General features: G+C 48.1%; 2 protein-coding genes across 5 annotated transcripts; one reads left to right on the top strand and one right to left on the bottom strand.

Moving 5' to 3' along the window:
• Positions 1 to 4,742: 4,742 nt before the first annotated feature.
• UBL5 (ubiquitin like 5) lies at positions 4,743 to 6,320 on the bottom strand. 3 transcript variants are annotated; one of them, XM_040449826.1, is made up of 5 exons: positions 6,205 to 6,320; positions 5,862 to 5,928; positions 5,604 to 5,687; positions 5,407 to 5,444; positions 4,743 to 4,908 (listed from the first exon to the last, which is right to left on the bottom strand). In XM_040449826.1, the coding sequence occupies exons 2-5, from the start codon at positions 5,915 to 5,917 to the stop codon at positions 4,865 to 4,867; spliced, it is 222 nt and encodes a 73-aa protein (XP_040305760.1). In that variant the 5' UTR covers positions 5,918 to 5,928; positions 6,205 to 6,320; the 3' UTR covers positions 4,743 to 4,864. The 3 variants fall into 3 exon arrangements, with proteins under 3 accessions (XP_040305760.1, XP_040305761.1, XP_040305762.1); XM_040449827.1 differs by having other exon boundaries at positions 6,193 to 6,261; XM_040449828.1 differs by having other exon boundaries at positions 6,185 to 6,244.
• A 293-nt stretch (positions 6,321 to 6,613) lies between these two features.
• Positions 6,614 to 16,906, top strand: FBXL12 (F-box and leucine rich repeat protein 12). Of its 2 annotated transcripts, XM_040449823.1 has the most exons (4): positions 6,614 to 6,889; positions 12,803 to 12,918; positions 13,036 to 13,108; positions 15,490 to 16,906. In XM_040449823.1, the coding sequence occupies exons 1-4, from the start codon at positions 6,854 to 6,856 to the stop codon at positions 16,309 to 16,311; spliced, it is 1,047 nt and encodes a 348-aa protein (XP_040305757.1). In that variant the 5' UTR covers positions 6,614 to 6,853; the 3' UTR covers positions 16,312 to 16,906. The 2 variants fall into 2 exon arrangements, with proteins under 2 accessions (XP_040305757.1, XP_040305758.1); XM_040449824.1 differs by lacking the exons at positions 6,614 to 6,889; positions 13,036 to 13,108 and having other exon boundaries at positions 12,646 to 12,918.
• Positions 16,907 to 24,820: the final 7,914 nt, after the last annotated feature.

Genomic DNA, 24,820 nt, shown 5'->3' with positions numbered 1-24,820 from the left:
TAATAGGGTTTGTCTGATATTTTTCTCATGATCTGATTGAGGCTATGTGTTCTTGGGAAGGATATCCAGGGACAATGTGCCCTTCTCAGTGCATCATACCAGGTGATCAATGATGTTGCAATGTATTACTAGTTGCATTAAGGCATCTTTTGCTGCAAAACAAATTATCCCACAATTTAGTGGATTCACACTAATATTATTTCAGTTTCTATGGGTCAGGAATCCAGGCACAGTTTAGCTGATGTCAGCAAAAAAGGCTGTGGTCTCATCTGAAGGCTTGACTGGAGCAGGATCTACTCCCAAGCTCCTTCATGTGGTTGCCTGAAGGATTTAGTTACTGAGGGGATGACAGACTGAAGAAGAGTTCCTCACTAGCTATTGGCTGAGGGCCTCTCCGTAAGGCAGCTGGCTTTCATCAATGAGCAAGTGAGAAAGCAAGAGAGCAAGCAAAACAGAAACCACAGTCTCTTTGCAACTTAATCTCAGGAGTGATATCCCATCACTTTTGCCATGTTCTATTTGCCAGAAGATAGGGCTGGTCTATGCTCAAGAGGAAAGGGTTACACAAAGATGTGAACACTGGGACAAGAGGATCATTAGGGACCATCTTAAAGTCTGCCTACCATTCGTGATGTTATTAACTTTGATTGATTGGTTAAGGCAACTATTTTCCTTTTTGTAATGAATTACTTTTTGGGAGATACTTTGAGACTGTGCAAATATCCTACTTCTGCTTAAACTTTTGCCCACCAATCTTAGCATCTATTGGTATTTCTGGTCTACAGTAGTTCTTACTATGGTGATTTATTTCCCTTTTTCCTTCTACATTTAACTGGAATCTTTTTGTAATAAAGAGTTGTTCCAGGGCACCTGGGTGGCTCAGTCAGTTGAGCATCAGACTTCGGCTCAGGTCATGATCTCATGGTCTGTGAGTTCGAGCCCCGCGTCAGGCCCTGGGCTGACAGCTCAGAGCCTGGAGCCTGCTTCAGATTCTGTGTCTCCCTCTCTCTCTGCCCCGCCCCTGCTCATGCTCTGTGTCTCTCTCTGTCAAAAATAAACATTTAAAAAAATTTTTTTAAATAAAAGAGTTGTCCCTTCTCCCCATTTACATATTAAATTATTAAAAAAATTTTTTTAAATGTTTATTTAGTTTTGAGAGAGACAGAATGTGAGTGGGGGAGGGGCAGAGAGAGAGAGGGAGACACAGAGTCTGAAGCAAGGTCCAGGCTCTACGCTGTCAGCACAGAGCCCGATGTGGGGCTCGAATCCACAAACCGTGATATCATGACCTGAGCCAAAGTCGGATGCTTAACCGACTGAGCCACCCAGGCGCCCCTATATATTCAATTATTTATTGATACCAGCATGGGCTCAAAGGTATTTGTTTTCTTCTGATTATAGTCCGATACTATCATTATTTTGTCGTGCACGTTGTTCCAAATTTGGCCACTGGGAGCTCTTTCACAGGTTGGCTTCTGTGCCCTTTCTACATGCTCTCATCCTTTTTATTTGAGCACTTCCTACTTCCTGGCACCACAAGATATTCCAGGCTCAGCTTGTATATTCTCTGTCCCAGCTCTGGAACCAATCACTTCTGCAAGCCTTGGTTCCTTTCATTGGAGAATGGTATTTAGAAACCAAGATCTAGGTGCCGGGTATGTCCATTGCTACTGGGGTGTCACTCATTTGGGCCCAAGTGGATAAAGCAAGGAAATATATGTGTATACATAGGTATCTGCACACTAAACTACAAACATGAGTCCATACTGCCGCTTCCCACTCTAATCCAGCCTCGCAGGGCTGGATTATTCTATCTCCTTCTGTCCCACCTTGTTTGTAACTTCTTTCTCCAGCCGTAAGAAATCTGGCTTTCAATATCTACAATACATTTCTTTACCCCTCTGTTCCACCCTGTGTTTACGTATGTTCAAAAGTCGTTCCAGAATTGCTCAGTCACAACGCTGTGAGGAATTTATTTAACTAGAGTACAGTGTTTGTGCGTAATTGTTTTTGTCTTTAGCCTTCCAGTATCCAGTCAAAATGCTTTTTCCGAAGTTGCTTGGGTCAGCTCCTTTCTCCTCACCCCTTTAGGTGTAGTCATGTGATTCATTTACAATACGGGCTGCACTCCATCTTTCCTACATCTTGAGTGACAAATGCAAAGTCCTGCATCCACAGTTCCAGACAGGGGAGTTCCACCATCACAAATCCCTCCTACTGCCTTTTTGTGTAAAAAAAGCAAAACAAGCAAATATCAGTAAAAAAAAAAACCAAAAAACAAAAAAACTAATGAAGAATGAGATAATTTATATAGAAAGGTGAAAATTAAAGCATAAAAAACAAAGCTACTGGGGTGTCTAGCTGGCTCGGTCAGTGGAGCATGTGACTTGATCTCAGGGTCAGGAGTTTGAATACCACGTTGGGTGTAAAGCCTACTTAACATAAAAATAAAGCACTGAAGAGTGTATATCACAGAACACATAATTATCCCAATTGTATAAAAACTACAGGTTGTATTTCAGATTCCTGGATTCACTCAATTATGTTAACAATTGTTACTGGCGGGAGGGGTGCTGTTGAGAAATAAGAAACGTAGGGGTGCCTGGGTGGCTCAGTGGGTTAAGTGTCTGACTTCGGTTCAGGTCATGATCTCGTGGTTTGTGAGTTTGTGCGTTGGGCTCTGTGCAGACAGCCCAGAGGCTGGAGCCTGCTTCAGATTCTGTGTCTCCCCCTCTCTTTGTCCCTCCCATGCTCATGCTCTCAATAATAATATGCTAAAAAACAAAACAAAACAAAACAAAACAAAAACCTTAATTTTTAACAAAACATTTGGATTGCTTTTACAAGCAAATATCAGCAGTCATCTTTTAGCTATCAATTTTTTAGAAATGTTTCTTAATGTTTATTTTTTGAGAGAGATAGAGACAGAGATAGCACAAGTGGGAGAGGGCAGAGAGAAAGGGAGACACAGAATCTGAAGCAGGCTGCAGGCTCTGAGCTGTCAGCACAGAGCCCAATGCAGGGCTCAAACCCACGGGCCATGAGATCATGACCTGAGCTGAAGTTGGACATTTAACCAACTGAGCCACCCAGGCGCCCCTCAGCAGTCGTCTTTTAAAAATAAAATTGGAAGTTTCTATAAATGCATTGGAAAAGACCTGACCTCAGGAGAGAGAATGGGGCTAGAAGGGTTTTATTTTCAGCCTGTACTTTTCTATGCTGATTTGAAATGAACAAACAACCACCTTGTCAAAGGCTGATATATTTAAAAACCTTATTGGGTTTCTTTTTTTTTTTAATGTTTATTTATTTTTGAGAGAGAGAGAGAGAGTGTGTGTGTGTGTGTGTGTGTGTGTGAGTGGGGGAGGAGCAGAGAGAGGGAGGGAGACACAGAATCTGAAACAGGTTCTAGGCTCTGAGCTGTCAGCATGGAGCTGGAGGCTGGGCTCGAACTCAGGACTGGCAAGATAATGACCTAGGCTGAAGTCAGACGCTTAACCGACAGAGCCACCCAGGCAACTCAGGTTTGTTTCTAAATAAACAAATATGGGGAGAGACAACTCTAAGAGTAGGAAGAACAAGGTATCAGGAACCAGAAACGTGTTGTTGTTTGTTTATTTTTGAGAGTGCGTGTGGCTGGGCCGGGGCGGGGGAGGGAAAGAATCCCAACACAGGGCCAAAATCAAGGGTCAGATGCTTAATCGACTGAGCTACCCAGATGCCCCAGGAAATAGTTATTTCTGATGTCAGGAGGGAGGTGAGTCCTAAGAAGGGAAGTGTCTAATGGAGACCAAGGCGAGATCATCCTCCATGAACTACAGGCCAGCAAAACCAGGCGGCTGGCAGGTCCACCTCCCAAGAAGCTTGGTAATGAAGGGAGGAGGCAGAAGACTGGGTGGAATTTAGGGGGAGGGGAGGAGCAGTAGGCTAGACTCGGACATGTTAACGTACTGCAGAAAATCACCCAGGTCAATTAAGAGTGGGGAAAAGGGACAGGGCAAGTTTCTGGGTGAAGCTCCTGAAAAAGGATCCAGAATGCAGCTCTGGGAAAGGGCCAACATCGACCTGGGATCTGTGGCCCAGGGAACACAGATGGGGTGTTTGGTGTCCTGTCTACTCATACCTGGGGGAAGGCTGGAGACAGGTGAAAACACTTTGTGCCAGACATCCCGCTATTTTAACTGCACTGTCTCTGAGATGTGGGTGCCATCATGGTGCTCCTTTTTTAGAGCAGGAAACCTCGAATCGAAGAGGCGGACTTCCCCAAATCCCACCACTAATGACCAAAGTTCAGCCCCTGCCACACTCTGTCCTCTGGGATTTCAAAAGTTCAGGACCTATGGATGCTTAACCCTGCTTTAGCTCATCTACATTTCACAATGAAGTAAACACTCTCAGTTCCAGTTTGGATAAGGAAATGAAGGCTTTGAGAAGTTAACTACTCTGCTCAGGATCACTCTTGGTGGCAGAGCCAGGATTCCAACCATAGTTGGTCTCAATCCGGAACCCGTATTCCTTAGTACTACGTCCAGTGTCCTTACCCAGACACTCGCTAATCTATTGGGATGACAATAATGCCACGACCTCTTTCACAGACCCATGGCAAAACCCAGAGCTGCGGGTTGGGTCACACCCAGTTGATCCTGAACTCTCACTGAGCAGCTGCGTAGAAAGTAGAGTGACAACCAGATGTCAACCCTCCCCATGTTAGATAAGGCCTCGCTCAAAGAGGACAACAATGATGCAACTTCTAATATTTTATTAACAGGAGTTTTTAAAAACAAGCATCCATACCAGTGTGGGGATGAGGGTGGGAGCAGAGAGGAAACAGAAGGGGAGGATGGTCAGCAGGAAGAATTCTGTTCTATTGGTAATAAAGCTCCAGGTTCATCCCATCGTGGATTTCATCTGAAGTGAAGGTGTTAAGGAATTCTCACTGTGCGTTCCAGCTCCACCCCCCTCATCTTGCACACGTGGGTCAGAGTGGCCTGAGGGCCCAAGAAAGGCATTTTGAACCGGGTCATTTTGATTTGGAAAGAATCCAAACCATAGGAAGGGAGGGAGGGAGGGAGGGAGGAAGGAAGGAAGGAAGGAAGTTGATGCTCCTTTTGCACAACAGACATGCCTGAGACTCACTCCATCCTGGCCTCCTGTCCACACTCAGGTAGAGTTCAGTAAGAAACATGTTGACCTTCAAGTGTCTTCTAAGCCAAGTCAAAATATTTCACCACCCACCCTCCTCCCCCAACAAAATAATTACATGGCTCCCATTTTCGAAATGCTTACCATGTGCTGCGCACTAAGTTAAACGTTTTATGCGCACAATCGCACATAGATTCCAGCACAGAACAAAGAGAACCAAGTCGGGTATGCAGACCCTTCCTCAAGAAGTCACACAAAGGATACAGTCCCCCAGAGACACATGGTCCTTAAAAATCGTGTACCTGTGGGATAGAAACCTTTTAGACAGAAGCCTGAGGTGGCTTTTCATACTAGAGGCAAGCCGAGGAAACCCTGCCTAAGCAAAGGGCTGCCTGCAGGGCTCTGGAACCCAAACCTCTGGACTGATCCTGTCCAGCGCCCAGCTCTACCACTGTACTTACCACTTCTTCAGGACGATCTTGTTCCAACGGGTGCCAGTTTGGGCTGCGATTAGCTTCTTAAGGTCCCCGATGGTGTCATCAGTGCTGGGCGCAGAGTTGTTAAGGAAAATGGAAGGGGGAGGTAGAACGTGGAAGAGGACATTCCAGGGCTGAATGCACCCTACCAGGACCCCATCCGCCCCCTCCCCCAGGAAAGTCCCCCTACAACACAGACTGAGGTGCCCCAGGAACCACTGCCTCTTGGCCGCCGGTGGATACTTGCACTTAACGCGGACCTTCTTCCCTAGACGGTCGTTGCAAACAACCTCGATCATCCTGTCTGGAGCTACACAGGGCGCGGGGTGGAAGGCAGCAGAGTCAGGGCTTCAGGGGTCTCCCAGGACCCAAGACCCCGGGTTTGGGCTCTATGTTCACCCCTCAACCTCCCAGATCCGTGTCCTCCCGGGCCTCCCAGTCTCAGGACCGCGGACCCCAGGGAGCCGCGCCTCCCTTCTTCAGGTCGCCCGAAGGCCCGGCCTCGCCTCTCGCAGGGGCACAGACCCTTGATGGCCGGGTCCCACCAGCTTTCCCCAACTGCGGACCTCTCTACCTGGCCCCTGACCTCGAAACGCTTGGAATCCGCCGACGCCACAATCTCCTCTCTCGAAGGCGGAACCCCGGTCAGAGGCGGAAGCGGAAGTGAGCAACCGGAAGCGTAGGTCCGTGCTCCCTGCTCAACATCCCTACGACTTCTTTCCGGTCCCAGGCCCAGGGTGGGTTTGCGGTTCCCAGAAGCGGTGCAGGGTCCCAAGGCTGGGTAGGGGGCGCCTGCCGTGGGTGCGTGGGGCCCCGTCGGCGTCCCGGCCCGTGCCTGGTCGGGGAAGGGGCGTGGAAAGAAAGCCAGAGGTCAGGGGCCGGCGCCCAGCTCGCTGGAAGCCGTCGGTTGGGGCCCCTTAGATGTGGGGAGACGCCGTCTTGTGTGGCTTCTGGTAGGAACATGGGGCGGGCGAGGGGGCTCGGGGGACATCCCGTGGGGGTAGTGACCTCCCGTTTCTGAGCCCGAGGAAGCCTCTTAATTGCAGCTTCGGGGCTATGGGGAGCCTGGGTCGAGTCATGCAGTCACCTCGTCTGGCCTCTTCGCTCACCCCTCCGTTTGGCTATCGCGCCTGACCGCCCCCCTCCCACCCCACCCCCCCCAAGACACCTGGGCGCAGACCGCAGTCAGTAAGCAGAAACGCCGCCTGATCTCGTCCTGGACGCCAGCACTTAGAATGGAGTCCAGGTTGCACGCCAGCCTGTCAACACCGGCAAGTAAACTGAAAACGGCACAAGGGCAAAACCACCCACGTTTGTGTCTTCAAGAAAGGACGCTCCCGCCCTGCAGAGCACTTTGTACCAGATCTCAGCCTTGCCTTTCAGTCTCGAAGAAGCCCCTGGACTGGTCTGATTCCCCAGAGCTGGTGGGACAGGGGGTACCCTTCTCTGAGTTCGAGCAAACAGCTGCCAATGGAACTGGTCAACCGTTCTTTCTTGGCAGACAGGGTTTTCCCAGTTTGGTGACCCTGGAGGCATTCGCCCTGAAAATGAGCCACCACTTCTGATTTGCCCAATCCACCTTCTCAGACTGGGCTATGAGATTAGGTGGGAGACATGAGAGGTCATCCTGTGGAAAGGGCAGATGCTCTATGACCCTGTGTGGGGCTGACCTGGTGTAGGGAGCTGGCCCAGGAGGTCCTACCACAAACACTAGGTTCAGGGGCCTTTCTGCTCAGAACTTTGACCTGTCATTCCTCTGAGAGCCCTTCTGAGTGCGCTTGAGAGGGGAGGGACTCTGAATGGAAAACTTACTCAGATTGGAGACAGCAGGCTTTGGATTTAGATGAGTCAAAACCTCAACATTACCACTTTATATTACACTGTATGATCTCAAGAAATACAGTTACCCACACTTATTCTTATTTTCCTCATCTATGGAAAGGTGATAGCAATTCCCAGCCTGGGATTGTAGTAAGAATGGGTCTTGGAGCAGCCTCTGACAGTCCTTTACGAATTTACACAAGGGGCACCTGGGTGGCTCAGTCGGTTAAGCTTTTGACTTAGGCTCAGGTCATGATCGTGAGGTTCCCGCATGGGGACAAACTTCAAAAATAAACTTCAAAACTTCAAAAGTGAACATTTTATTTTTTTTTAATTTTTTTAACATTTATTTATTTATGAGACAGAGAGAGAGACCGCATGAACAGGGGAGGGTCAGAGAAAGAGGGAGACACAGAATCTGAAACAGGCTCCAGGCTCTGAGCTGTCAGCACAGAGCCTGACGCGGGGCTCAAACCCACAGACCGTGAGATCATGACCTGAGCCGAAGTCGGATGCTTAACCGACTGAGCCACCCAGGCGCCCCAAAAATAAACATTTAAAAAAAAAAGAGTGAGACACATAATAAATCATGTGTGCATTTTTTTAATTTTAATTTTTTGCTACTATGAACAATGCTGTCTAAGCATTTGTGTCCTTTTTTTAAAAAAATGTTCATTTTTGAGAGATAGAGCATGAGCAGGGGAGGGGTAGAGAGAGAAGGAGACAGAATCTGAAGCAGGCTCCAGCTCTGAGCTGTCAGCACAGAGCCCGACATGGGGCTTGAACTCATAGACTGCAAGATCATGACCTGAGCTGAAGTCGGGCACTTAACCGACTGAGCCACCCAGGCGCCCCCCCCCCCTTTTTTTTAATTAAATAAACGTTTATTTACTTAGAGAGAGAGAAAGGGCAAGCAGAAGAGGGGCAGAGAGAGAATACCCCAAGTAGGTTCTGCACTGTCAGCATAGAGCCCGGTGCAGTACTCGATCTCATGAACACGAGATCATGACCTGAGCCGAAGTCAAGAGTCAGATGCTCAACTAACCGAGCTGCCCAGGTACCCCAACACCCTTTGCTTTTTAAAGCAAACAATATCGGGGCGTCTGTGTGGCTCAGTCGGTTGAGCATCTGACTTCGGCTCAGGTCATGATCTCACAGTTTGTGAGTTCGAGCCCCGCGTCAGGCTCTGCTGACAGCTCAGAGCCTGGAGCCTGCTTCAGATTCTGTGTCTCCCTCTCCCTCTGCCCCTCCCCTGCTCATGCTCTGTCTCTCTCTGTCTCAAAAATAAATAAAACATTAAAAAAAAGATTTAAAAAAAATAAAGCAAACAATATCCTGGAGATTGTTCTAAATAGCATTGAAAGACCTGCCTCTTTTTTTTTTTTTTTTTTTTTTTAGCAATTTGAGATTCTAGACATGGGATCGTTGGGTCCAATAGAGGCTGCAATCTGATATTGCTAAATTGTCTTTGAGAGTTTGAATCAATTCTGCCCTTTCTGCAGGGTTGAAAGAGTCTGTTTCCTCACACTAAGGCCATGTGGGTATTTTCTGTCTTCTTCATCTTTTTTAAGCTGATAGATGGAAACCATAGTGTTTTACCTTTATTATTATTATATATATTTTTTTAGTGTTTGTTTATTTTTGAGAGAGAGAGAGACAGAGCATGAGTAGGGGAGGGTCAGAGAGAGAGGGAGACACAGAATCTGAAGCAGGCTCTGGGCTCCGAGCTGTCAGCACAGACCCGACATGGGGCTTGAACTCACAGACCACGAGATCATGACCTGAGCCGAAGTCAGATGCTCAATCGACTGAGCCACCCAGGTGCCCCATACTTTGTATTTATTTATGGATAAGTGTGAGCATACAGATGTATTATTTTTTAGCTTTACTGAAGTACAGTTGATAGGCAAAATTGCACACATTTAATATTTACATCTTAATAAGTTTTGCATGTTTTAAAAAATTTTAATGTTTATTTATTTTTTAAAGTTATTTATATTTAGGGGCACCTGGGTGGCTCAGTCAGTTAAGCGTCCAACTTTGGTTCGAGTCTTGATCTCATGGTTCATGAGTTCGAGCCCCACATAGGGCTCTCTGCTGTCAGTACAGACCCACTTAAGATTCTCTGTGTCCCTCTTTCTCTGAGCCTCCCCCGCTTGTGGATGCACACGCTGCTTGTGCCCTCTCTCCCCCTTCCCCAAAATAAACATTAAAAAAGTTTATTTTTAGTAATCTCTACACCCATTTTAGGGCTCAAACTCAAGACCCTGAGATTGAGAGTCACATGCTCTTCCAACTGAACCAGCCAGGAGCCCCTATTTTGCATTAAAAAAAAATTTTTTTTAAGTTTATTTTGAAAGCGAGAAAGCGTGAGTAGGGGAAGGGAGAAAGAGAGGAAAGATCGAGAATCCAAGCAGGCTTGGTGCCATCAGAGTGGAGCCTGACAAGGGGCTCGAACTCATGAACCGAAATATGACCTGAGCCAAAGTCAGTGCTTAACGGACTCACCACCTAAGTGCCCCATGCATTCCTTTTTAAAACAGTTTTCAATGGGGCGCCTGGGTGGCTCAGTCGGTTGAGTGACCGAGTGACCAACTGCGGCTCATATCATGATCTCATAGCTCAGGTCATCATCTCTCAGCTCAGGGGTTCAAGCCCTGCGTTGGGCTCTGTGCTGATAGCTCAGAGCCTGCAGCCTGCTTAGGATTCTGTGTCTCCCTCTCTCTCTGCCCCTAACCCACTCCCATTCTGTCTCTCTTTCTCTCAAAAATAAACAAACATTAAAAAAATTTTTTTAAACAGTTTTCAGCATCTCCAATTTCTGCACCTGTGTGTATGTATTGAAAACATCTATTGCCATTATAGGCTCTTGGGGATGTGATTTAGCAAAACCTCAAAATTAAATTTCACATGCCCCTTTGGCCCATCAAACCAGCTCCTGGTTATTTATCCAATAAAAATAAAAAACATGGGAGGGGCGCCTGGGTGGTGCAGTCGGTTAAGCGTCCGGCTTCAGCCAGGTCACGATGTCGTGGTCCGTGAGTTCGAGCCCCGCGTCAGGCTCTGGGCTGATGGCTCAGAGCCTGGAGCCTGTTTCCGATTCTGTGTCTCCCTCTCTCTCTGCCCCTCTCCCGTTCATGCTCTGTCTCTCTCTGTCCCCCAAAAAATAAATAAAAACGTTGAAAAAAAATAAAAAAAAACATGGGATATATGTGTACACGTACATACGTATATAAAATAACACCTAGCTCCAATATTATTTGTGGTAACAAATCTGGAACAACTTGAATACTCCTCAATACAGGAATGTTTGAATAAAATTCACTGCCCTTATGAATTGCTAATTTAAAAATGAGTGAGGGGCGCCTGGGTCGCTCAGTCAGTTAAACATCTGACTTCGGCTCAGGTCATAATCTCGTGGTCTGGTCCGTGAGTTCGAGCCCCACGGTGGACTCTGCCGACAGCTCGGAGCCTGGAACCTGCTTCAGATTCTGTGTCCCCCTCTTTCTCTGCTCCTCCTCCACTCGCACTGTGTCTCTCTCTGTCTCTCAAAAATGAATAAACGTTACAAAAAAAAAGTTTAAAAATGAGTGATGGGGTACCTGACTGGCTCAATCAGTGGAGCATGTGACCCTTGATCTCAGGGTTATGGTTTCAAGTCCCACGTTTGGTGTAGCGATTACCTGAAAATAAAATCTTAAAAAAACAAACAAACAAACAAAAAAACGAGTGATATGGGTCACCTGGCTGGCTCAGTCGGTAGAGCATGTGACTCTTGATCTCAGAGTCGTGAGTTCAAGCCCCATGTTAGGCATGGAACCTACTTAAAATTACAAAATTTAAAATGTATCTCCAGGTTGTAAATTTAGGACCCACGTTGGGTGTAGCGATTGCTTAAAGTATTAAAGGGGGCACTTGGGTGGTTCAGTTGGTTAAACATCAGACTCTTGATTTCGGCTCAGCTCATGATCTCAAGGTTTGTGAGATTGAGCCCCGTGTTGGACTCTCTTCTGACAGCACAGAGCCTGCTTGGGATTCTCTCTCTCCCTTGCTCTCTGCTTCTCCCCTGCTCTTTCTTACGTGCATGCACTCTCTCTCTCAAAATAAATAAATTTAAAAAAATAATAAAACATAATCCTAGGGGCGCCTGGGGGGCTCAGTTGGTTAAACATCTGACTCTTGATTTCCACTCAGGTCATGAACTCACGTTGTGGGATTGAAGCCAGGCATCCGGGCAACATGCTGGGCTTGGAGCCTGCTTGAGATCCTCTCTCTCTGCCCCGCCCCCACACAAGCACGCTCTCAAAAACAAATTAAAAAAAAAATTATGTTTTTATTTTTGAGAGAGAGACAGAGTGAGAGTGGGGGAAGGGCAGAGAGAGAGGGAGAGGAGACAATCTGAAGCAGGTTCCAGGCTCTGAGGTGTCAGCGCAGAGCCCCACCCGGAGCTTGAACTCACGCACTGCGAGATCATGACCTGAGCCGAAGTCAGACGCCCATTTACTGAGTCGCCCAGGTGCTCCCAAAATGAATGTTTTAGAAGTGAATGATATACAGTTGGTGGGAGTGTCAACTCCCCCTCTGTGCAGAACAACTTAGCACTATCAATCAGAACGAAAAATTGAACACACCCTTTAACAAGCTGTTTCAGTTCTACAAATTTATTCATGTTCATAGGCATCAAAAAGCATTACTAGGTTTAAAAACAAGTTAGGGCCTCGCTCTCCTTTAGGCCAGCCGCTGGTCGTCCCGCCCCAACCCCGCGGTCAAGGCGCCCCAATGCTTGAGCGCGCCTTCCGGGCTTGGTCTTGGGGTCTGTAAGCCCGGCGCTCGCAAGACTCGCCGCGCTCCGGGCCCGTCACCGCACTTAACGCCCACCCGGGGCCGCCAGTCAACAACCGAGCCACTTTTTCCAGGCTGGATCCCAGTCCCCAGCCCCGCCTCCAGCCTTGTTCCCGCCCTTAATCCCGCTCCGTGGTTTAGTTCCAGCCCCTAGCTCATCCCTGGGTCTCCCGTCACCGCCCCAGGCTTGCCCTCGGGTCCCTAGTCACTGCCCCGTCAAGCCTCCGGGCTCTGCCCTAACCTCAGCCCCGCCCACAGCCTTGTCCCCGCCCCTGACCCCGCCTCCGGGTGCGTCACCGCCTCAGCCACGCCTTCCGGGCTCAGGCCTAGTTCCCAGCGTGTCCCCTGCGCTCCATCCAGATAGGGGGCGGGTCTGTCGCCGGGGCCCAACCCTGTCCCCGCGAGAGAAAAGCTGAAACTCTCCGCCCGCTGCTGGAGGCGGCGGCCTCCGCCTTGCGGGCACCCCCCGCCACCCGCCGCCTTCTGGCCCCCGGAGGGTGAGATCGTGAATCCCCTTACAGCCACAAGCGGAAGTGCGTGTCGGCGGGATCATGGCGACTTTGGCGGACCTGCCGGACTCAGTCCTGTTAGAGATCTTCTCTTACCTCCCGGTCCGGGATCGAATTCGCATCTCCAGGTGCAGCCCCGCCCCGCGGGTGGGGGGAAGAGCCGGGCTGGGGGAGCACCCGGAGATGCGAATCCGGTCCCCGGGGGGCCGCGGTTAGTTTTTTAACGGCGGGTCCCCTCCCCCCAGGGTTTGTCACCGCTGGAAGAGGCTGGTGGACGACCGGTGGCTCTGGCGACACGTCGACCTGACTCTGTACACGGTACACGGGGTCGACCGGGCGGGCATGGGTCGCGGTGGGGTCTCTGGGCCGCAAGGACCACTCCTTGCACCCTAGAGTTCGAGCTTGGCAGTCCAGGGTGCATCCCGGCAGCGTCCCTTAGCTGCCCTTCGGTGACCTCCTGGCCTGTTTCCCCATTTCCAAAATGAGGATAGCCAAGATCGTTCAGGGAGCTTAGAGCAGTGTCTGGCGTACGGTGAGCCTATGACAAATGCCTCTTGATTACATTAGCTATTAATGAGGTTTTCTGGAGAAATCATTCTCCAGATTCAATTTAATTTCCAGAATTTATTTACTGAGTATTGCATCTGAACCTTTTCCACGTTTTCCCATTTGCATTGTATTTTTCTTGTTTTCTTATGAACTATTTCAAATATACAGAGAAATGTATAGAGGATAATCTGAAACAACTATGTACTTACCACCTAGATTTAACCCATTTTAACCTTTAGTCTTTTTTTTTTTTTTTTTAAGTTTATTTAGTTTGAGAGACAGAACAGAGCGAGCAGGGGAGGAGCAGAGGGAGAGAGAGGGAGAGAGAATTCCAAGCAGGCTCTGCACTCTGAGCGTGGAGCCCAACCTGGGGCTCAAACCCAGCAATGTGGGATCATGAACTAAGCTGAAATCAAGAGTCCAATGCTTAAAGGACTGCGCCACACAGGCGCCCCAAACTTTTGGTCATTTTTGCTGCAGATCGTGTGAGACATACATGCAAAGACTTATGTATATGCATATGCATACATCATTTATAGATGTATTCATTGCATTTTTTGAAACCCTTCTCAGAGGTAACCACTATTATAAAATGGATTTGTAGTATTCCTTTCATGTTTTTATTTATTTCCTGTGTGACTACCCATAAGCAATATACAATTTTGTTGATGTGTTTCTAAAGTTGAAATAATGCTGTTCTGTCTAGGTAATTAAATGCTATTTATTATATATCCACCGATGGCTTTATTTACACAACATTGCTTTTGACACATGTAAATCTAGCTCATTCCTTTCAACTTGTTAAGTGAATATACCACAATTTGTTTACCTGTTTTCCTGTTGACAGACCTTTAGGTTATTTCCAAAGTTTTACTCTCACAAACAGTGTTATAAAATAGTGTCAAACTTCACTGTGTATATGAATCACCTAAAGATCTTGTTAAAATGCTGATTCTGGGGCACCTGGCTGGCTGATTCAGTAGAGTATGTGACTCTTGATCTCGGGATTGTGAGTTCAAGCCCCATGTTGGGTGTAGAGATTACTTAAAAATAAAAATCTTAAAAAATAATTTAAGAAAATAATGAAATGCTGATTCTGATTCAGTGAGCTGGGTGGGGCCCCAGATTCTGATTTTCTAACAGCCCCTCAGGTTTTATGCTATGCACAAATTTTATACTATGCAGTTTCTTTTTTCTCTCTTCTTTCTTGTTTTGTTTTATGTTTATTTTTTGAGAGAGAGCGCGCAAGCAGGGGAGGGGCAGAGAGAGAATCCAAAGCAGGCTTCATCCTTGCTATCAGCACAGAGGCTAATGTGGGGCTCAAACCGATGAACTGTGAGACCATGACCTGAGCTGAAGTGGACACTCAATGGAGCCACCCAGGCACCCCTACCGTCTTTTTTAAAAAAAGGTTAAATGTACATACAATGAAATGCAAGGTGTTTCCACTTACATTTTGTTTGTTTTGCAGTAATTAACTTCCTGGGGTTAAGTTTTGCAGTTTTCACCGTTACTAGGTTGTGATTTTTGTTATTATTTTTTTATGCTTATTTATTTTTGAGAGAGAGAGAGAGAGCAGGGGAGGGGCAGAGAGAGGGAGACACAGAATCTGAATCAGGCTCTAGGCTTCAAGCTGTCAGCACAGAGCCCAATGTGGGGCTTGAACTCACGAACTGTGAGATCATGACCTGAGCTGAAGTGGGACGCTTAACCGACTGAGCCACCTAGATGCCCCTATTATTATTATTTTTAAGATGACTTTAATTTACTCTGGACAGTTGTAGCCTTTTTCAGTTGGGCTTTGTGTTGCTTATTCCTAGTGGCAGTGGCCACGAAGAAAGGGATAAATGCTGGTGACTTGTTCTGCTTTCTTACTTACAAGGACCCCACTCTGTTGCTGAAGACAGATCTGTTATGATCTTCCCTTTTCTCTCAGTGCTTTTGTTCAAACCTAGAAGTCAAAACGATGGGGTTCACTTGGCCTGTTACTCCTGGGGAGGTGCATGGTGAGGTAAGGCTGGCAGGGGTTGGGCAGAAGCCCAGGGGAGCACTAGTGCCCCAGCTGGGGCTGGTCCATCTCCAGGCAGGCAGGGGCCTTGGGGTATTCTCCGTATCTCTCACCCTGTCACCCCCGCCTCTGGCTTTTACAGATGCGGCCTAAAGTCATGTGGCACCTCCTTCGCCGCTATATGGCATCCCGGCTCCGTTCCCTGCGGGTGGGCGGCTACCTGTTCTCAGGCTCCCAGGCCCCCCGGCTGTCCCCTGCCTTGATGAGGGCCCTGGGCCAGAAGTGCCCTAACCTGAAGCGTCTCTGCCTGCACGTGGCCGACCTGAGCATGGTGCCCATCACCAGCCTGCCCTGCACCCTGAGGACCCTGGAGCTGCACAGCTGCGAGATCTCCATGGCCTGGCTCCTCAAGGAGCAGGACCCCACCGTGCTGCCCTTGCTCGAGTGCATCGTGCTGGACCGGGTCCCTGCCTTCCGTGATGAGCACCTGCAGGGCCTGACGCGCTTCCGCGCCCTGCGGTCGCTGGTGCTGGGCGGTACCTACCGAGTGACCGAGACAGGGCTGGATGCGGGCCTCCAGGAGCTGGGCTACCTGCAGAGGCTGGAGGTGCTGGGCTGCACCCTCTCAGCTGACAGCACCCTCCTGGCCGTCAGTCGCCACCTCCGAGATGTGCGGAAGATCCGGCTGACCGTGAGGGGCCTCTCTGCCCCCGGCCTGTCCGTCTTGGAGGGCATGCCAGCCCTGGAGAGTCTGTGCTTGCTGGGCCCTCTCATCACCCCAGAAATGCCTTCCCCGGCTGAAATCCTCTCTTCCTGCCTCGCCATGCCCAAGCTCAGGGTCCTTGAGCTGCAGGGGCTGGGGTGGGAGGATCAGGAGGCCGAGAGGATCCTGTGTAAGGGGCTGCCCCACTGTATGGTCATCGTCAGGGCCTGCCCCAAAGAGTCCATGGACTGGTGGATGTGACTGCACCACCCATCCATGTTGGCTTTCATGGGTGAGCCCCAGACCCTCTGGACAGCACCTTGCAGAGGGCCCATAACCAGGTTGAGAGAGCCCAAAGCCACAAGGTAGAACGAAGGCCTTGGGGCCTCCGGACAGTTGGAATCCCTGTTTGCCAGTTGTTTGGCCTCTGTGACATCAGCCAGCTTCTCGGAGGGCCTATCCCCACATCTGCAAGTGGGGAAGATCATAGCTACCTCATGGTTATGTCGCAAAGCCTTACTCTTTACCAGCCCCTGGGCCAAAAAGGTCCTCGACGATGGGTCATTCTCAGGAACAGAATGGATACAGCAGGGTGGGGTTAAGAGTTAGGGGGAGCTGAGGGCCAGGGCCCCTTTAGGAGGCCTGGCAAGACTATCTATGCATGTGCACCCCCACGCTGACACACCATTGATACACGAGGGATGCGATGAGAAAGCCCAGGAAGACTTCTGCTTTGACGATTGAAAGTGTCAGTGAAGGTTCTCAGTTGTACTTTCGGTATTTTGGTATTCTATATTTTCAAATTTTTCCACAATATATATTATTTTGCTATTAAAGAAAAATAATTTTTTTTCCCAAAAGCATTTGGTTTATTCATTCAACAAACATTTCTTGCCTGCCCACTATTTTGCAAGCACTGGTCGAAGCCCTGGGGCCGCAGCAGTGAACAAAACAAGACCTGAGCAGACGGCAGGGTCGACCTCCAGGTGAACACATTGATGGGATGGTTTTAGAGACTGGGACAATTAAAAACATTTTTTTAATGTTTATTTATTTTTGAGAGAGAGAGAGAGAGAGAGACAGTGTGTGAGCAGATGAGGGGCAGAGAAAGAGAGAGGGAGACAGAATTTGAAGCAGGCTCCTGGAGCCTGGAGCTGAGCTGTCAGCACAATGCCTGAACCGGGCCCCGAAATCCCAGACCGCAAGATCACAACCTGAGCCAACGTCGGACGCTTCGCTGACTGAGCCACCCGGGTGCCCTGAGACTGAGACGATTTTGAAGCAGGCTCACATGATGGAGGTGCCTGTGCCTGGTGGAGTGGGTGGGGCAAGCCTCTCAAGTTTGGAGACCTGAGGGGTGAGGAGGAACCCCCTCTGGGAAGTGCGGGGGGAAAAAGAAGGCCAAGACACTGGCTGAGATAGGGATGAGTTTGACCTCTTTCAAGATCAGGAAGAAGATCTGCGGGGCTGAGGGAGGAAGAGGTGAGCAATAGGAAGCGAAGTCAGCGGATGGGGTGAGGTTGGAGGGTCCCCACAGGTGGCACAGGCTTTAGGGGGTCAGAAAGCAGCAACTCCTTTTCCTGCCCGTTGAGTCTGAGCCACTTGAAAGATGCAGGTGGCAGGCCGATAGTGATCAGGAGATGAGTGTCGCTTCTGACCCGAGCTGGGGAGGAGGGCGTGTATGAACGCGACAGGATCACCACCTGCCCACTGGCCCAGCTTACCTGCTCTGTGGTGGGCCAGAGCCAGAAGAGAAGATGGGGTTGAACTGATACCCTTGGTTCCTTGTTCCAAGCTCACTTCTCAGAGGACCTGGCTGTCCCTCTCATGCTTTCCCGCTAGGGGGTGGAGGAGAAATTCTCCATCTGGCCACCTGAGGACTATGGTTTGAGTGCTCCTCCAGTGTGGCCACAGTGAGTGTCTACCTATCCCATGCTGATCAAATCTGGCAGCTCCAGGCCAGGGCACCTGGGGGACTAGATTGTTCCAGGCTGGGGCACTGGTACTGAAGAGATGTCTTTCTCCCGGTCTCACCCGATTTCAGTGACCCCTTTCTGGGCTTAGCTCGGAGGGCTGGTAGGGTTATGGCAGAGCCTGACCACCGCCTTCGGGACCAGGGGCCAGGGGCTTGAGGATGCCCTCTGTTATGAAATGTACCTGAGGTCTGTTTTAATCACACATGGGGGCGCCCGGGTGGCTCAGTGAGTTGAGTGGCCAACTTCAACTCAGGTCATGATCTCACGGTTCGCGGGTTCAAACCCGGCGTCGGGCTCCGTGCTCACAGCTCAGAGCCAGGATCCTGCTTCAGATTCTGTGCCTCCCTCTCTCTCTGCACCTCCCCCACTCATGCTCTGCCTCCTCTCAAAAATAAATAAACATAAAAAAATCTTTTTTCAAAAATCACGTACGGCGATGGACACGGAGACAAGTGTCTTTGGAAGAAAACTTTATTACAGTAAAGCCTTGGTTTGCGAGCACAGTTTGTTCTGGAAACATGCTTGTAATCCGAAGCACTTGTATATCAAAGCGAATTTCCCCAGAAGAATGGAAACTCAGATGATTCATTCCACAACCCCAAAATATTTATATAAAAATGATTACAATACTGTAATATAATACAAAATAGTAAAGAAAATGCAAAATAAAAATAAAAAAATAAATTAACCTGCACTTACCTTTGAAAACCTTCATGGCTGGTGTGAGGGAGACAAGAGAGGGGAGGGTGATTGTGTAGGAGACCGACTTTCACTATCACTAACGGAATCACTGCTCTTGGCTCCATGGAATCTTTTTCTTGTGCAACTTTAACAAGGAACTTAGCCAATGACACTTGCTTTTGCCTCCTTCTGAGGATTTCGCCGAGATGTGGCATCGCATTGTCATTAAGCAGATTCCTCGCTCGCACTGCTACAGCCGTATTCGGGTGGTGCTTTTCTGCAAAATCTTGCACTGTTTCCCACATTTTACACGTCTTCCCAATCTCATTTGGGGTAAGGGATTCCTCCGCCTTTTCCTCCTCCTCCTCCTCTGCAGACGAGATCTCATCCATAACCTCTTCCTATTGCTTGCGATGCGGAGCCATCAGCCATCAGTGGTCAGCTCCTGGCCATGTTCCTCCACCAGCTCTTGAATGACATCCTCATTCACCTCCAGTCCCCCCCTTGGTCTTCCCCAAGGATACAATTTCATCGACCACCGGTGGCTCCTGTTCATGAGCAAGCCCCTCTAAGTCATATCTAAGAACACAAACAGGCCACAGTTTTCTCCAAGCAGAATTGAGGGTTCTCTTGGTGATCCCATCCCAGGCTCTGTCGATGATCTTGAGGCAGTTCACGATGTGGAAATGATTTTTCCAAAACTCTTGGAGGGTAAGGCTTGTTCCTTGGGCCACCTCGAAGCATCGCTGAAATAGTGCTTTAGTGTAAAGCTTTTTTAAAGTTCGCAACGACCTGCTGATCCATGGGCTGGAGGACTGGAGTGGTGTTGGAAGGAACTTGACCTTAATGAACTCGAATTCCTCTAGTAAGTCATCCTCGAAGCCTGGAGGATGAGGAGGGGCGTTATCCATAACCAGCAAGGCTTTGAGTGGCAGATTCTTTCCTAAAAGGTACAGTACTTGTGATTCCCAAGAGGAGGGGAATGTCTCACAGAGCCATTATGGGGAAAAACCATAATGGGGTCTGTAGGAGGCAGGAGAAGTAGGAGGAAAGCACAGGCATGAGCCTTTATTATGGTTTTTGCAGGAAGAAATAGGCGAGGCAGGGTAGGCAAGCTGAACAAGCTTAGAATTGGCTACTTTGGATAATTTTGGTGGGCTCTAGGCTCTAGAGGCCATTCCTAGTTGTCTGTTACTTGGCCCTGGTGTGATTTAGGGCAGAGGAAATACTGGCTTGCTGTGTTAGGGGTGAGATAACAGAGGTAGTTGGATTGGCTGGTTTGCATATGAAAGTGTGCTCAAAAGCAAGTTGTTTCCTATCTCTAGGAATTACCCAACCCTCAGAGGGGTGGTCCTGAGCCAGGTTTCCAAGGTCCTAAGGTGTCAAAGCATCACAAAATATAGAAAATTAAAAACAGGATTAAAATATAGAAAATTAAAAACAGGATTAAAAACCCTCCATTGGAAGTAAAGGGCAATCGCAAGAACTAACATTTCTCGAATGTCTATTTTGTGTCAGGTACTATGCATGTCAGGTCCTTCAGGCATGGAATTTTACCAGCAGCCCAGTGAGGAAGGTACAGAGAAGGAAACTGAGGCACAGAGAAGTTAAGTTGCCCAAAGTCACACAACTAGAGAAGTAGCAGAACTGAGTAATCTTATCCTACCGTCCTAACCATTAGGCAAAACTGCCTAGCTGATAGGTAGCAGTTCTAAAAGCCTGGCCCAACAGTTGTGCCCCATCAGGGGACAAAGACTAGACATATAAATTTTTGCATAGCTCTACTGAGGTATAATTCATAGCAATAAACAGCACATATTTAGGTGCATAATTTGATGAATTTTGACACATGTGTATCTTGTCTTTTACTCATTATGATGATTTTAGGATTTATCCAAGCTCTTGTAGGAATCAAAACTTTGTTCCTGAGTAGTATTCCATCATGTGACTATAATAGCATAATTTGTTACCCATTCACCTTTGATGGATATTTGTGTTAAAGCACATATATCTTGTTAAAATAATTTTTCTGATATAACAAATAATATATGCCTGTGAAGAATTTTAACAGTACAGAAAGGGTACCTCTTTCTAATGCCAGGCCCCAGAGGAAATCACTGTGAGAAGTTTGAGGTAGCCTTCTAGAATTTTGTCTACTATTGGGAGTTTGGAGAAAAATCAAAGACATTAAAAAAAATTTTTTTAATGTTTATTTTGAGAGAGAGACAGAACGCAAGGGAGGAGTACGAACTCATGAACTGTGAGATCATGACCTGAGCCGAAGTTGGATGCTTAACCAACTGAGCCACCCAGGCACCCCGACCTGCCTTTTCTCCCTCTTTCAATAACCCTTTTGAATGAAGTCTCTTTACCAATGTCCAGAATTATTTTTCACAATGATAAAGAAACAAAAATCCCTTGGGTCATTTTTGACTCTTTGCCCTAAAACTACACAAATCCATCAGCAGATAGCCATTGGCTCTGCCTTAATTTTAGCACCAGAGTGGAGCCCACTCCCTCCATTCTCCCCAGCCACCTTTGTCCAGACGTCTCCATCTGTCACTGGGATTATTGCCTTAACTTTCTAATGGTCCTCGCTGATTCTATCTTTTCTTCCCTAAAGTCACACAAAAGACGAAGAGAATTTTATTTTATTTATTTAAAGTTTTTAAATGTTTATTTATTTTTGAAGGAGAGAGAGACAGAGCATGAATGGGGGAGGGGCAGAGAGAGAGGAAGACACAGAATCTGAAGCAGGTCCAGGCTCTGAGCTGTCAGCACAGAGCCCGACGCGGGGCTCGAACTCAGGAACCGCGAGATCATGACCTGAGCCAAAGTCGGACACTCAACCAGCTGAGCCACCCAGGCGCCCCAAAGAGAATTTTAAAAATAGACATCAGGTCATGTTGCTCCTGGAACTCAAAACTCTTCAGGGGCTCCTCCATTGCTCTCAAGGTAACACCCACAATTCTTAGAGTTGCTCAGATGGCCTTGTATGATCTGACTTCATTGCTTCTCTGACTTCACTTCCAATTAGTCTCCAACCTGCCCGACTCACTTCAAACATTTTAGACACTGGACTTCTGATGTTGCCTACTTTTTAAAAGTTTATTTATTTATTTTGAGGGAGAGAGAGAGAGAGAGAGAGAGAGAGAGAGAGAGACTCTCAAGCAGGGTCTGCACTGTCAGTACAGAGCCTGATGCAGGACTCGAGCTCAGAAACTGTGAGATCATGACCTAAGCCATAATCAAGAGTCAGATGCTTAACTGACTGAAATACCCAGGTGCCCCTCTGCTGTCGTTTTAAAGGCCAAACCTCTCCTACCTCAGGACCTTTGCCCTTGTTCATTCTCCAGAAACTCACACTCATTCCCTGAATTCCTCCAACCAGATGGCTTGGGGGTGTACATGGTTCTGGACCTTAGTTTTCTCATCTGTCAAACTATTCTTTCTCTTTACCTCAAACACCAGGCAGCTATTATAACCAAAGGTATAGTGGGAAGGGAAAATGCTTTTCAAAGTGAGAACTGTTGGGGTGTCTGGGTGCTCCCTTGGTTAAGCGACCGACTCTTGATTTCGGCTCAGGTCACCATCTCTCTGTTGGTGGGATGGAGTCCCACGAGGGGCTCTGCACCGACAGCACGGATCCTGCTTGGGATTCTCTCTTACTCTCTCTCTGCCCTTCCCCTGCTCTGTCTCTCTCTCAGAAATAAATCAATCAACATTTAATGTGAGAACTGTGACCTTAAAAAAAAACTGGCGGTTATTTTATCAGCAAAAGACGGGCTTATTGAGGAACAGCAAAAATTTGCAGCCCCAGGCCCAGGTAAACCATGGCAAAACCATAGGTAAGTCCCCACAATAAAGGAAGGTAGCTTTTTTTTTTATAGAGGAAAAAGGGGGAGTGGGGAGGGGCTTTTATAAATTAAAAGTGCATTGGAATAAATTGGGAGTTTGAAGTAGTGGCTTCTCATTGGCTGAGCTGTTGCTGGGGGAGGAAAAAGCTTCCTTCCTCTTGCTGGGATACTAAAGGAGTACTTACTTACAAGGTCCCTCTCTTCCTGTTGGACCTACAATTGACTAGTGCTGGGCATGAAAGCTCTCCCTGCTGGTCTCCCAACTCCATTCTAAATGAGGTTTCCTTTCATTCGTTTTCACAAACCTTTCCAATAGGGAAGTAAAGTTTTATAGTTGGTTTCAAGAGCTACTTGAGATAGAGTGTAATACCCTCAATCACCAGAAGATGGCAGCACGTCACCGGATTTGCCACGTAGATACTTGTACCCTCACAATATAGGAATTAGGAGACGTTGCTAGTATTTATACACCTCGTCACCCTTCATAAATAGGGAAAATGGAAGGAATGTATACTTGTCGAGCATCTACTGTATGGGCTGGATACTCTTATTTACATTTGTGACTTAAGTCAGAGCACGTCCCCCATCTCTCAGAACTCCCCCAAAACAATCAAATGGGAAATGAAACAAAAAATTAAATGTGTGTATATATATATATATATATATATATCTATATATATATATATATAGTGTCTAGGAGTGAACCTAACTGAAAGATACAACCCACTGAAGAAGAAAATTTAAAAACTTTAAGGCCTTAAGGAAGGAACGGGATGAATGGAGGTGTGATCCACTTTGTGGACTGACTTTGTAAACCTGGTTCTGTCACAGAGTCTTGGAAGGAATGACAAAACAAGCAAGAAAAGCTTTTATTGGGTATCCTGAGGACGGGCCCACTGAGAGTGAGGCCCGCCCAAGCCCTGCCCTCACACCTGGTTCTCATCCGGTTTCCGCCCCCTGAGTCCGGAAGCCCCCTTAGCCCTGCCCACAACGCACTACGCTTACCCTCAAGCCCCGCCTTCTAGGATTGGTCTTCACCGCCCCCTGGCACGCCCCCAAGGCCTTGTCTCAGGCCAAGCCACGCCCCCAGGCACTGTCCCCGCCCCTTCCCCGCCCACTAATCCTCGTACTTCCTGGCTGGGCGGATTCAAGACCCTTGCCTGCCCGCTGGCTTCTTCAAGCTCTGCCTCCTCCGACTCCGCTGGGCGGGAGCCTCGGGGACCCGCGCCATCTCGGCTCACAAAACCGGAAGCAGAAGTGTCTGTCAGCCGGGGCGCCGCCGCAGTCTGCATCGCCTCTGGGGCATATGGGGGCGCCCAGCTCTGGTGTCGCCTGGTGGGTCTGGCTCGAAAGATCCGGGGCCAAAGGGCAGGTCCGGTCAGTCCCTTGCGGCGCGTTTCCCGAGAGACTTCCGGATCCAGCGCTCTTCCCGGCAGGCGGGGGCCGGGTTGCTCTGGTGTGGTGGAAGTAATGGGTCCAGATGACTCTGGACCTCAGTTTTCTCATCTGCTGCTCCTTCCGTCTCCCCGCTGCTCCTTCTCCCCCTTCGCCCCAAGCACTAGGCTGATGTTATAACCCAAAAGTATAGTGGGACAGGAAAAGGGCTTTGCTTTTCTTTTTAAAAGAGAACTTTTAATTTTTTAATTGAAAAAAACTGAATTAATTTTTTAAAATTTACATCCAAGTTGGTTAACATGTAGTATAATAATGATTTCCGAAGTAGAATTGAGTGATTCATCACTTACATATAACACCCAGAGCTCATGCCAACAAATGTCCTCCTTAGTGCCCCTTGCCCTTTAATGAGAACTTTTAAAAGGACATGAGCATGGATGATCTTAAAAACATGTTGTATGAAAAGAAGCCTTGCTCCAGTGTATATATGATTCTATTTAATGTTTATTTAACTTTTTGAGAGAGAGAGAGAGAGACAGAGCGCGGGGGGGGGGGGGGGCGGAGAGACCGGAAGACACAGAATTGGAAGCAGGCTCCAGGGTCTGAGCTATCAGCACAGAGCCCAGTGTGGGGGTTTTAACCCATGAGCAGTGAGATTATGACCTAAGCTGAAGTTGGACGCTTAACCAACAGAGCCACCCTGGCACCCCAAAAGTTCTTAAAAATTTAAACTATAGGGGGCACTTGGCTGGCTCAGTTTGTGTAACATGCAACTCTTGATCTTGGGGTTGTGAGTTTGAGCCCCATGTTGGGTATAGAGATTACTTAAAAATAAAATCTTAATGATAAATAAAATCTTAA

Source organism: Herpailurus yagouaroundi, unplaced genomic scaffold (genome assembly GCF_014898765.1).
Source record: "Herpailurus yagouaroundi ecotype Mexico unplaced genomic scaffold, PumYag 200, whole genome shotgun sequence".
Classification (NCBI taxonomy): Eukaryota; Metazoa; Chordata; class Mammalia; order Carnivora; family Felidae; genus Herpailurus; species Herpailurus yagouaroundi.
This window is presented reverse-complemented; position numbering and strand designations above follow the sequence as displayed.